This window comes from Chroicocephalus ridibundus, chromosome 1, assembly GCF_963924245.1.
Source record: "Chroicocephalus ridibundus chromosome 1, bChrRid1.1, whole genome shotgun sequence".
Classification (NCBI taxonomy): domain Eukaryota; kingdom Metazoa; phylum Chordata; class Aves; order Charadriiformes; family Laridae; genus Chroicocephalus; species Chroicocephalus ridibundus.
The window spans coordinates 125,410,266-125,423,746 of record NC_086284.1 but is presented as its reverse complement, the minus strand read 5'-3'; the positions used below and the strand labels follow the sequence as shown (position 1 = coordinate 125,423,746).

General features: G+C 37.3%; 1 protein-coding gene across 2 annotated transcripts in view; it reads right to left on the bottom strand.

The window, feature by feature from the left end:
- Positions 1-13,481, bottom strand: part of ABI3BP (ABI family member 3 binding protein) — a 162,415-nt gene that overhangs the window by 19,818 nt on the left and 129,116 nt on the right. For both annotated transcript variants that reach the window (XM_063350175.1, XM_063350184.1), the window contains 5 exons: positions 13,065-13,175; positions 10,171-10,296; positions 8,724-8,792; positions 7,241-7,453; positions 2,433-2,544 (listed from right to left, as the gene is read on the bottom strand). In XM_063350175.1, the coding sequence (XP_063206245.1) occupies positions 2,433-2,544; positions 7,241-7,453; positions 8,724-8,792; positions 10,171-10,296; positions 13,065-13,175 (631 nt within the window). The remainder of the gene's footprint in view (positions 1-2,432; positions 2,545-7,240; positions 7,454-8,723; positions 8,793-10,170; positions 10,297-13,064; positions 13,176-13,481) is intronic.

The following is a 13,481-nucleotide window of genomic DNA, read 5'->3' as shown; positions in this document are numbered from 1 at the left end:
CTGCTTCCCAGTCTTAATGTGTTACTTCATGAATTTGCAGAAATTTCAGGGACTCTGTTAATTAATTTATTGAGCCATGTTTCATTGTCTCCCTTTCTCCTATTTTCAGTCAGTTTTGTGCACGGGTCCATTTTTTTTTCATGGAGTGAGTGATCCACTCCTGACAGACAGGAGACTTTTATTATGGACATATACCATTCTTTGTAACACTGATACTGTCTACATGATGCCAGCTGTCTTAATCACTTTTTTATTTTCCCTGAATTTCATGTGCCAACAAGCGTGGATCCAAATGGTAACAGTAACAATTTCTTTTGCGTCTGCCAAAGCTGTCAAGGCATCCTCAAAATTAGGAAACACAGATTTCAAAACGGGAGTTTAATCAAACAGAGCCACTCTGAGAAGGACTCTACATCTTTTAAATCCTGTGGGACTTGACAGGTCCCAGTGCAATTTATATAAAAAATTTTCAGTTTCAGGTGATGATCTGGAATCAGCCTCCTGATTCCAGAAAGACTTTCACTGTCTTTCCCTTTTGAGGTTGGGGGGTGGGGATAATAGCCACCACCCTTCAGGGAAATGTTATCCCTTTAAGTCAGTCTCCACCAGTCAGTACTAATCTCATATCCACGCTCCAAAAGACAGCTCTTCTCCATGGTCTTTGATCTGCTCTTGCTTACCAAAACTCGAAAGTCCTCTCATAGGATTGACAGATTAAAGTTAAAAATCATCTTATCTGCTTCTGCATAGTCCCTACCTTCCTTATGACCTTTCCAATAGTTCACGCTGGGTCTGCCTGCCTCCGTCTTGCTTCCTTTCTGAACAAAGAGCAGTCTAAAAATGCTTTTCTCTTTTGGACATCTGGACATTGATCTCAGCAACAAGGACTTGACTTTGTTTCCATGTCTCTTCTACACTTAACTAACCCATTTCTGTTACCGTATATGACATGAAGAGTTTGAGTGTGTAATGGAAGAGAATCTCATTAATAACACACAGTTCTTTTCAAGGATGCAACTGTACTATTTCAAAGCAGAACTGAAATGAAAACACAAATAGCACAGCCTGACACATTTAGCAGCACCTAATGCCCTTCTTCAGCTGCTATTCCAGAAATATATTGTGTTGCTGTCTAAGCCTTCTCAACTAATTGAGAAAGAGACGGAAGAAACTGATGCTTGGTCTTCATTGTATTGCCAACATATCGTGATTGCCTCTTGGCAAGACAGAACAATATATTTGCAGTTCACCCTTGCACAAGTCATATGCCTTTAAGAAATAACAGAGATATTCTTGATGCAACACACAGCAAGTCTACCTCATCATGAGTTTTGGAGTCTCTCAGTGAAGCTCTTTTCGGGTATCACAATTTCCCCTAGCCTTTCATTTCCAATTCTCTTCCCTTCCCCTCTGCTTTCTGCAGTAGTTCCTCATTCCTCCTCCTAGCAGCTGCTGGTCACAAGTACGTGCGCTAAGAAAAGAACACCCCAGATAAAACCACATACTGCCTAAAATTAAAGGTTCAAGATGGGTTCTATGCAGAATTTTGTGCTGTGTTACCAATTTAAGGATAATAATAGGAAAGGCTAGTTTATCTGAATCAGAAAAATCTAGTTACCAAAGCCAAATGGATGGTCTTACAGGAAAAAAACATGTCATTCATTAACTTTCTGATGCAATCAACAAGCAACACAAACACAGGAAAAGTGGGTTTCTTCTCTGTTCTGAATATTACCACAAAAAAAGAAGAAACGTTTTTGATGAGATTTTTTTTTCTTTTAAGAATGATATTGCATATTTGGACAAGTTGCATGAGATATATGCCATCACTGGAATTCACTGACCATTTTTAACTTGCCGTCTGTTTCGAGACAAAGAAAGAAAACTATGTATACAGGACCAATACGTCTTTCCTCTCCATGGTGTAATGCAACGGTCAAGCTCCATACAGTGGCCTAATTTGCATTCCAGTATTTGAATGAACATCCATCTAAATAGGCAAGCAGCCTATATCAGTTGTGCTGAGCATCCTTAAACCCCAGAGAGAGACAACTGTACAAATAAATCTTGATCTCACATATCAGGTTTCTTGTGTTTTTAATTCTGTTCACCTTGTTTCTTTATCTGCTAAATTCAAGAGATATTTTTTTTTTTTATAAAAAGCAGTACATTTTCTTACATTTGACTGTTAATCTTTCTGACAGAACAGGTCACTTCTGCAGTTTGTCCAATACTCTTGGAAATTTCCTAAAGATTCCTCAGATATGTCTTATCTATTAACTTTAAAGAAAGCAAACACAAAGCACTTTTCCTATTGGAACAGGAGTTAAACCAATTTGGTCTTATATACGTATGTATTTTCATTTGAAGTTGCAGACAGCTGACAGTCTAAATTAGTTGGATTAACTTAGAAAATTATTTTATGTAATTACCTTGTGTCAGGTTTTAGGTTTTCCACAGTAGAATGGGTCTGATTTGTAGTGATAATCGATTTCTCCTTTTCACCATCGCTTGCTCCATTTTCAGTTGACACAACCTCATACTCTGTAAAATCATAGTAAAGAGACATTTGCTTAAATAACAGCTCTTACTTGAGCTTCTTCATTGCCCTCTCTTTTCTTATCTGATTTCCACTCCTACTGTCCACTGTAAGGACATCTTGTGTGAACCAGTCTGGACATTAGTACGCTAAAATTGTTAGGAAATAAAGATACAGTTCCAGATTGCCGAGTGCCTACCTGCTCATCCTTCCTCCTAATACAGTTGTGGGATAGAGGATATTCAACATCTCACCTCCGCCCAAAGGTAAACTAGTGACAATATTCCAAACACAAAAAAGTATAAGCATTCTGCAGTTTGAATAAAAAAGTATCAAAGATGAAAGTGTAGTTTCTAAATTCTTAAACCTTGATTAACTTAAAATAAGACATATATTTTTAATATTTCCAAAGGAAACTGCCCAACTAACTTGGATTGTGCACTTAGGGAATCTGCCAGTTTAGAATGAAATAATTTTGCATAAATTTATTTCTGTATTTTATGGAGTCTCGCTATTTTCTTTTCACCTCACTGGGATGTATCATCAAGCGCAAGCCATGCTTTGAACAGGGAATTAACAACAGATGTTTGGGAAGAAGCTACCCCTTCAGTCATAGCCCTGTCCAAGATATAGTCTCTCTCTGGCAGGCATCCTCTGTCCCGATTCATAACAACGTCTTCGAATGAAGGCACTCAGTACATTGCAAACTTTCATCTCCTTACAAAGAAATTCACAACCCCCCCAGCCCCTTCTTTTTCCTGCCCTAAAACCTGTCTGTAATACCAAGTACAGCTTTGCTACTTGTAAGCTTGCAAAGATGAGTGTTTTCAAAGAACACTTGCAATAAGCATTTAGGTCTAAAGCACAATGAATAAAGCAGGTATCATACTGCGAGGACAAAGACAGAGACCACCTATCAACAGCTACAAAACCTCTAGAAAACTACTTTATTTCCTGTTTTTTTCTAATGATACTATTAATTTTCGAGTTCTTAACAAAAAGCTAGCAAGGTGTAGGGCTTTGTTTCTTTCTTCTGAATTTTTTAGTTCTCAATAGAAGGAGACCCATTTGTTGTCAACACAGGAAGCTAAAACACCTGCAATGGGACTCAGTGTTAAAAAGGTAAAAAAACTCTCTTAATTGTTGCTGGACTCGTAGATCCTCACTCCTAGTAAACATAGATGTGTATGTAAATGAGCATACACACACAAATTAATCTGATTTTGACCTCAATTGTTCTTCCTTCACACTCTTCTATGCAAAAGGCATCCATCAAAACTGCTGGGGTAAATTATGTAAGATGATGCAATTAAATGGAAGTGCAGAGCAGCCCTTAAAAATTATGTTCTAAAATTCCAAGCTTCTAAACCACAGCAATTCAATTTGAGCAATTATATACATGTATGCACATACGAATGTCAGATTATTTACTGCAATAGTTTCAAAAGGGACCTCTACACAGCACCTCTTTATCTTTACTTTGTAGTAGACAGTTATTTAGAGCATATACAGAGCAACATACAACTTTAAAATAAGTTTAAAAGTATGTCAGAAAGTCAGCATGAAGGAAGGAATTACTGCTGATACTAAGATTTCAAAATTTTCATGTTCAGAAGCACTCCCCCACAACAGTCACCCATGAACAGCAAAAGACCAGCCACTGCCTTTTAAAAACAAACTTATGACCAAAGCCATTAGCATTGATAGTATGTATTTGTGTAAAACATATCTGTGTTTTCTCTTTATGGATTTCCTTTTTGGAAACAAAAACCTTTTCCTATATAGCCACCAAGGGCTGAGTGAACAGTGGTGAAAAAAAATACAGAAACCCCCTTATTTACCCTAATTAAGCCTCATTACAGAGATTATATTTATTAGGAAGCATGGGAGAGCCGGTGGATATCCACTGCCTTAGGTACATCCAGATAGAGAATGAGTAGGTAACTTGACAGGAATTCAAATTTTCTGCCTTCTGCCAGCCCCAAGTCAATACGTGATTTGAACTTTTTAATTCATTCAAGTTGGAAAAGAAAACACAACACATGCGAATGGGCATGCAGACGTGCGCATCCCCCCCCCCACACACAAAGAACTACTGAGCGCATCCAGTGCCTGCTTGTTACTCAGTGCACAAGGCAACAAACTGCCCTACATTTCTGTGGCAACACAACAGGAGTAGCGGAGCACCAGCAAAATGGTCTCGGTTCCTGACATTTGCAGCCTTAACGAAAACAAGGAGGTAAGCTTGGTCACTATTTTGGTTATTATTTGTCAGACCTTTCCGTTACTGAAGGACAATTTTGTTTTTAGGACTACCCAGTATGATGAAACCCCTCGTGCATAGCTAAAAGTCAAGTAAGTAACCTTTTTAAAAAAAAGGGGCTCAAAAATTACATTTTCTGTTTCCACAGTTCTATCAGAAACAGTGCATTAAAAAAGAGATGTGATGCCTAAATCAGATGATTGAAAAAACATGCAAAAACTACAAAAATAAAAAGAGATGACAGAAAACTTGATTTAAGTCTGTCTAAACAAGTAATGTCACACTGGTGCCAATATGAAGTAATCACTGTTTTCAAAAAAATGGGATTCAATGCCTTCTCTTGAATTCAGAAAGTGTCCTTGGATAAGTCATTAACTGAGTAATTTTTTGAAGTTAAGACGAAGGAGACAAGCTCAACGAGAGTATTTGTAAGCCACAGAGTTCAAACATTTTGTATCACATGTTGAAGTCAAAAAGAATGAAGACTATGGGAAAACTGCTACATCTAGACAGGAAGATAGCTAGATCGAAAACTAAAGTTTCTCTCAGTGAAGCCAAATGTGTATTAGTCATGCATTCTGCAGAAGGTTTTAACCTTCTTTTCTGGAAGGGGGAAGGGTACGCCAGGTGTCTCAGTTATCTCAGAATAGTCTTATAGAAGAGAAGAAACTTCATGGAAAGTTAACTTTTAACAAATGCATATTACAACTGAAGAGAGTAAGGGTTTCCACATAAAGTCTCAGAAAAAACAGCGAGTATTGCTTGCTCTGTATCTCACAAGATGCATCACCCCAAAAAGGCCTATCAGAAGCCAATTAGGCCTTGCTGTCATCATTAGATGATGTGGGCTGACAGTTTTACCAGCTATAGTGGAAATGATTTTCTATTTTTGCAAGACAAATGGTTGTGCTGCAGTGGGTTCATTAACATACTCAAGAAAAACAGCAGGTCTACTTCCAAGAAGCCATGCAGGCTAAATGACTATCTGATCTAATCAAGTTAAGGACTGGTCTGTGGAGGAGGCCTCCAAATAACAACAGCAACAAAAAGGCTTTTCCCAGAACAGAAAGCATTGCAGAACTGCTGTGAGTCGGCAGTGTTCACAGAGAGCCTATCCTTAGCCTAATTCTAAGGTTAGCAATAAGCTCACACTTCCTTTTCTTCCAAGATGAAGCACATTGTGGAAGGCAAGCCAGGTAATCATTCTTCTCTCTTGTTGGTTCTTTTTATTAGGCCACAGCCTCTTTTTATTTCACTTTTAGTCCAGCAGAAGGGCTAACTTTCTTCTTCTTTCCCAGAAGAAAAAAGTACATGCTAATTTTTGTTTTGAGCGTCTCTTTGGTTTTGCATTTATTATTTTTCAAAATGATGGGGAGAGCAAGAAAGAATAGAGGCCAAACCTAATAATTATTTCTAGAAAAATAAGGAAGGACTAGTCTGGGGAAGAGAGTGGCCTTGCTTGTGAGAGTCACCTAATTATACCCTTGCACTGAAATCTCTCAAGACATGCATATACAACAATATCTGAAAACATCCCACTTACACGTTAAAGTTAATGGCTAATGATCAAGTCTTAGTCCTCACTAGTCTTACCTGTCCTACTCACTGGTAATGCAACACAGCCAAATCTGTTTAGTCGTGGCTGTGATGAGCCAGTGATTTTGCAAATCAAAGCTTTATGTCCATGGTGAAAACAAAAGCCATTTTCCTTACAGTACAGAAGAACTATAATTTTCAGTTGATAATTAATTTAAATGTTCGATTTTGGTAAGCTTGTGTTGACATACAGAAGAAGACAGAAAAAATATGAATGGCCGTCTTGCATGTTTACCTGTCTATATACTGATTCCTGCATGACTCACAAGGATTTATTCTCCATACAAAAACCTTCCTTTGGAAATGAAAAAAACAGACAGATTCTTTTAACATAGAGAACTTGGTGACCCTATGGTGGGTACAGCAAGTATTGTGTTGGCAGAGTTCTACTGACTTACTAGATGGATGTAAGGTTTCATTTTGTCTGTCCCACTAACCAACAACATCCTCACATCAAGAAAGATGTCCACATTATGTGTAAGCAACTATATAGTATGTGACTACTATCACATGGCTGGAACTTCTTGACTAGATTTTACCAGATCCTGTACACAGAGAAGCCAGAAATTAAGAGAAGACACAGAGTCATACTTCTTAAGTATCTCTTTTTGTCATGACTGACACCAATTACTTAGTTGTATAGTTGTTGCTAATCTAGTAGAATTTTCTTATCCACACCAGAGTTGACAGTAGAATTTTCTTATCCACAAAAAAAAAATCACTGGGATGTAAGACTCCCTTGAGATTAAAGTATTTTTTAAATGGCACAAAACCACTGTGAAAGTAAAAATAAGCTGGAAATACTGTATTCTGATACAATGAAGGAAAGAAATCAAACCAACCAGTAACAGTGTCATTGTCTGGTTTTTCCCAGTCCAATATGACGAAAGTTGGACAGCCCTCAACAGTCACCACAGTGAGGTTGGTTGGAGGATTTTGTGGAGGACGAGTAGGTTCTTCCTTGCTGCCAGCTTCTTCTTGAGGAAAATGTTCAAGAGAGCTTGTGATAGAGCATGGCACATCATCATCTTTCTTCATGTATTTGACATGGGGTGCTAAGAGCAATAGGAAAGAGCTGTTATTAAATATAGAGTGCTTTACAAAATGTCAATCCCATTTCACATACTGCACAACTTCCATCTCAGGGCACCATGTAAAAATCTGCACAACAAGTCAAAGTCAAACATAAATGTTTAAAAACAAAAACCTTATATTCAATATTAAGCTGCTTGCTGGTTTTTTTGGTGTTGATAGACCTGGAATCTACACTGCCTTCACCCCCTTCCCATTGGCACCACAGATGAAATATCACTTTGAAGGTAATAGTGGGTAATACGCACTGTTTGAAAGAATTAACTTCTGTCACAAAATACAACAATTTTTAGTCCTTCTATAGTAAAATGACACTACAATTCCATTTGCAGCTTTTGAGCACTATGCTAATATAAAGAACTAAAGCCCATCACCACTTTGTTTCACCAGAAAGAGTAACAAGTCACAGCCATTCTATCATTAAACTTGCAGTTTCTAAAGTGACTGTCAAAATCTTAACCATTGTCAGTGGTACAGGACCAAACCTTGAAACATACCTTTGGAGGCAAACATCTTGTACTCTGCATCAAAATTAGGAAAAGAAGACTACTGAAGACAAATACATTAGTTCTAAAATTAAAACTTCTATTGGATGTAAACAATAACCCCTTGCAACAAAGGCAGTGTCTTCAGAAATGTAATATCCCTTACCAGACCAAGAAAAAACCTGAAAAACTTTTTGGTACAAAAGCACGTTTTCCTGTCATCTCACCTTACTAAACTCTCCAGATATTACTGCAACAGCAATAATTTGACTACTTTATCACCTAGTCTAGCGTATGTTACCATATTGCTAGACTATCTGAATGTCCACAGCCTGGAATAAGAGGTGAGGCATGTATCATAGGCAGATATCCCTTAGGTAAGGTGCACTGGTATTGGGGACAATACCTCTCCAGTTATGCTTGCAAGCCCACAGGAAGATTTTCATTTGGTTTGGTAGAATGTGAACAGTGTGCAGTTGTACTACTGCTGACATACAGGAAGAGCCACAACATGTTTGTGGGCAAGACTGTAAACTAGGAGGTGGTAGCAGGAAATAAAGTAGGAGTCAAATTTAGTCAAGAATATGCTGATGGGTCTGCGCTACAGTCCTTTCATCTGACACTAAAGTGTAACAGAATCAAATGAAGTTTTGGCCTTCAAATAAACAAACAAGATAATTTTGATGCAAGATAGGTTAGTCTTCATATATTCCCCGAAATAAAAATACCACAGCTATTAAAATCCTACCTTGGTACCTTGGTTTGCCTGAAGAATCTGTTTCTGATGTAGGACTTGAGCTGAAGATGGTTGCATCAACTGTGGGAGACAGAGTTATAATTTAACATGCAATAAATAGGAAATCTCAGTGTTAGAACCACAGCATTTCACAGTTCATTTGGCATTTTAAGTCATGGTAGACCTTTGCTGCCAGATCTGTCTTTGCCTTTTAAGGACTCCACTTTGGCTGTGATGCTAAGTAAACCCCATACGTACCTGCTAGTATAAAGACAGGCATAATCAAAATGACAGAGTTCATGACTGATGCTAGATTCAGTTCATGCAATATATGCGAAATGGTCTCTAGACCTTTTAAAAAGTATCTTTTTGCACAGTACTGGCTGTTTAGCTTGGAGCTTGTTTCACGTTCATAGAATATATAGCACTATTATGTTGGCACATGGACTTCTCTAAAAATAGCAACAAAGAAATCACAAATTCTGTTTCCAGAGAGTGTACAAGTTCCACAAAAATTTGAAGGAAATTGAAGGCAAATACGCTGGTGAACAGAAATGTGCTAAAGCAGTCAGGATTCATGACAACTATGTTGTGTTAAATAGCCCTACAGTGAACAGAATCTTCTCTCAGATGCAAATACCACAATGCACCTCAATGGACAAAACACAATATATTCACAACAAGCATTTTTTAATAAATCTAGCATCTGGCTTCCTTTACTGACCACTAAGGGTCACAGTGAGTTCATGATCATTATAAGGAGACAAGAATTTCAGTGTTTCTGTAAGTCCAGGAAAATTAGAAACAGCATAATTCATGACAATATACCTAGAGCTGCATATTTTGGCTCAAAAATTAATTCTAATTATATCCTTCTCCAAACTATTCCTGTATGGCCACTTTGAGGAGATTTAGGTCTGAACTTGTAGTTAACTCCCAATTTTATAAAAGAGCAAATTACCAACTAACCACTATGATTACCCTATTACAACTTTTCCTACCTAAATGGTTGGAGCTTCATCAGACAGCTAGGAGGATATCACAACTATGTTGAGCACTATCAGTCACTGGCAAACAATAATTTGAATTTTTGTCTCATGCAAAAAGAAACGCTGAGGAAAAGAAGTGCCTTATCTACGCCCTTCACAGGTTTAAAGTGGCCACTGAATAGTATTGAAAGCCTACTAAGCATGTACTGATTTCTAGGAAGATGGAAGGGCCATCATGTTCTCATTTACCGAGGTGTGTACCAGAAGACAGCCAGATAAATTCAGTCAAGTTAGAAAAGCTGCAAAGTAGCATAAAGAAAATCAGAATCACCCCAGACAGAATACTTCTTATATTAAATATACAGTGCATCGATATAGTTTAGGGAAGGGAAGCAAAAGGAAAAAAGGAAACCTTTATGTTCATGAAAAAAAAAAAAAGAAGAAACCAGAACTGTCTGTAACATACTTACCATAATACTCTGGAGTTGCAAAAGCTGTTGGTGTCTTATATGATGTTCCTGTCCTCACGGGTGTTGTTGGTCCAGCAGGTTTAGCTATAATGACAGAAGGAGGAACTTGTGGCAACAAGGCATTCACTGTTCAAAAGAGTGAAACAGCTTTCTGATTTTCTAACAGAATTCAGATTTGTGACAACTGCTTCATGAAACAAGTACTTTCATTCAAATATTCCCTCAAAACTTATACAACAGCTTCCAGTTGCATTTAGGAAAGTTCCAAGTTGTCCTTATTGCCAATATAACCTATTCCTGAAACCCAGTAAGAACAATTTTTGCTACTTGGAGATTGTCTTGGAGGACTTCAGTCAGCTAGAATATGGCCTGGCTTAATTCACAGAACCATCCTATACAGACCGGTAAAAGGATGCAAAACAACCAGCATCAGCATTTCTCTTTCTCAAATAAAAGACCACATTTCTTCATGAGTTGTAAAACAGAATAACTGAACTCAGCAACTGACATGTGGATTCTTCCCTCAAATACAGCTAAAGTCCTTTCATTTCTACTCTCCATACAGCACATGTATTAGCAAGGCTAGGGTTGGAACATGAGTAATGATACACACTGAGTCCTTAGCTATGGTCCACATTAAGAGTTTAACCACAGAACAGTACTGGAGCTTCCACGAAATGAAATTAAGACACATGTCAAATGAAGGTAAGAAAAATACAACCAAGTCCAACATTTTCAACATTTATAACACTACATGACCTAAACAAAAAAGCCTTGTTTCCGAACTGATCTAATCTATAGTAGGTACCATAACTTTGGACAGAAACTCATTGATAGAGGCAATATTATCTCCCATAATTAAATAGGTATTTAAAAAATTATTTTAGACTATGTGACATTGCTTTTACTCCTCAGGTCTTATCACCTAACAATGAAAACAAGGTTCTAAGAGGCAAACAATCCATGGTAAAGGATGTCTTGATTGTTTTCAAAGTAGCTGCAAAAGACAAGAACTACATTCACAAAACATGCAGCTACTCCCAGATAACCACTGCATGACTGTGAAATCTCAACCCAAAAAAAGTCAAGAACTACATAATGTAGTTACCTTCCCTGCATACGTGACACAGAACAACATGGTGACTGAAGGTAGAACTCCGGTGAACCAAGTTTAAAACAACAAAAAGCCCCACCTTACATTCATTTCTTTAATAAAGTGGAAATCTATTAAGACTCTTGTAATAAAGACTCTCTCCCTACTTACCACTAATTGCCTTAATGAAGTGGAAATTTATTAAGATTCTCACTAGAGTCAAGTTTCACAAATGTTCTGGAACTCTCTCATTTCCTTTTTTTCCATTCAGGAGACTTTAAATGTCTGCATAGAAACCTTCCCATAATACTCATACAGTGGATGAGTAAGAAAGATGCAAGTAAGGAATTAATCACAGTGTTAATGAGAAAGAGAAACAGGGCAGAATTATGAAAGGGAAAATCCAAGAACATTGAAGCAAATTTTTCCTGTTAGTACCATGGAACAGTCTCTCCAGGGAACGAGAAGAAACTCAATTATGAAGTTTAAAACTAAGCTGGATAAAATACTAGGAAACACAGAAAAAGGAAAATCTGCTACTGGCCTCACAAGGAAGAATCAGATCATCTAACTGATTTATTCCATCTTGAATGCCTAGGAAGGTATGGTAACCGCTGACTACCACATAACCTGGCCTCTAGTGTATGGAAAACCGTTGATATTTCAAAACACTGGTAAATTAATTAGACGCTTAATGGAGAAAATCAGCATTACAATTCCCATTACAAGGAAAAGAAAATGTATCAGGTCAACATTTTTTCATGCTACAGCTTAAGACCGACACTGTTGTAGCTATTACTAAGGAAACACCACTGATCAACAGCAAGTACAGACATAACATTTCAATCTTGGCTCTGCAATTGAGTAAGTATATAGCTTGTTTCGTCCAGCTTGGAGATTCTTGCTTCTAATCTACTGCACAAAATACTAAAGAATTATTTAGGTCTTTAGTGCCTTAATAGCACACAAAGGCCCATATGAAACAAATCAACAAAAGCCAACAAGAAATACAGCAGAGCCAAGATCTTTATATTTCCAGTGAACTACAGAGAGTAATATGAAGAGGGAAGCATTTCTCATGATGCTAAACATAATGAGGTGATAGTTTCTGACTACCTGCAATAATGTTAGCCTAAGGATTCTTATACAGAATCTACAGACAAAACATCTGTAAGGATACTGAATATCAGCTTCAGGATAAAATGAAAATAAAATAGGAAATGTGAAAGTTTCTCTGTATTCTTATACTGATACTGAGAAGCAGGAATACCGTAGCACAGGAACGAAGCTAAACTCTTTGCACACAAAATAACTCAGCTCGCTCTGCCTCCCAGTGCAGTTAGTTTTCTGGGTGTCTACTAGCTCATTATTTGCAGTGGTTAATGGATGTGCCATATACTTGGGACACAATTTCTTTACAAATAGCCAGTTGGGAGTATGCACTGAACCATAATATTCCATATCTCCCATCTGACATGTTCATTAAGTAACTGCAAATGCTATTAGTAGACATGAAATGTTCTTAAGGTTGATCTTAAAGGATGACTTGCATTACGCTATTTTGCTTTCAGTTCCCTTACTAGGGATGATTTTGACATAACTAGGTTAGGAAAATAGGAAAACAAAAAGAAAACAGAGTTTATGTACGAAGACAAAAGATGTATGTATGTTGCAGAAGACTAGTTTCTAGATATATCACAGATTAAAGAAAAAGAATCTACACTATAAATATCTCCTATACCCTGCTAGTCAGTTCAGTATTATCTCACACACAATATTTATGCTGAAAAGAGTGAGATACCTGGACTCCCTGGTTTACCAGTCACGGTGTTTGGAGGCAGAGGTTTTCTTCGCATTTGTGTAGGCTTGACAGGAGGTAGAGGAGGATGCTGAGGGCCAGGTGATGTAGTTACTGAATGACATTACAAGACAGTGTTATTGATTATTTAACCTCAAATTCCATGAAATCAGAAACCCATTACAAGATATATTCTGACTTCTCAAACAATGTTTCATGTTTGATTTAATATCAAAAGCAGAGAGATGAGGTTAGGAACTGAAATGAGTTGTATTTTCAGCCTTAAATTCTTTGGGAAGTGTGTGTCATCGAGTTTTAAACCAAGCTTACACTGAAAAAATGTAGCTAATTTTCAGATTTTGTACAAGCGTTTAAGTGATTCATTTTCTGTGTAGTTACTCATTTCTGTCAATAGTAATT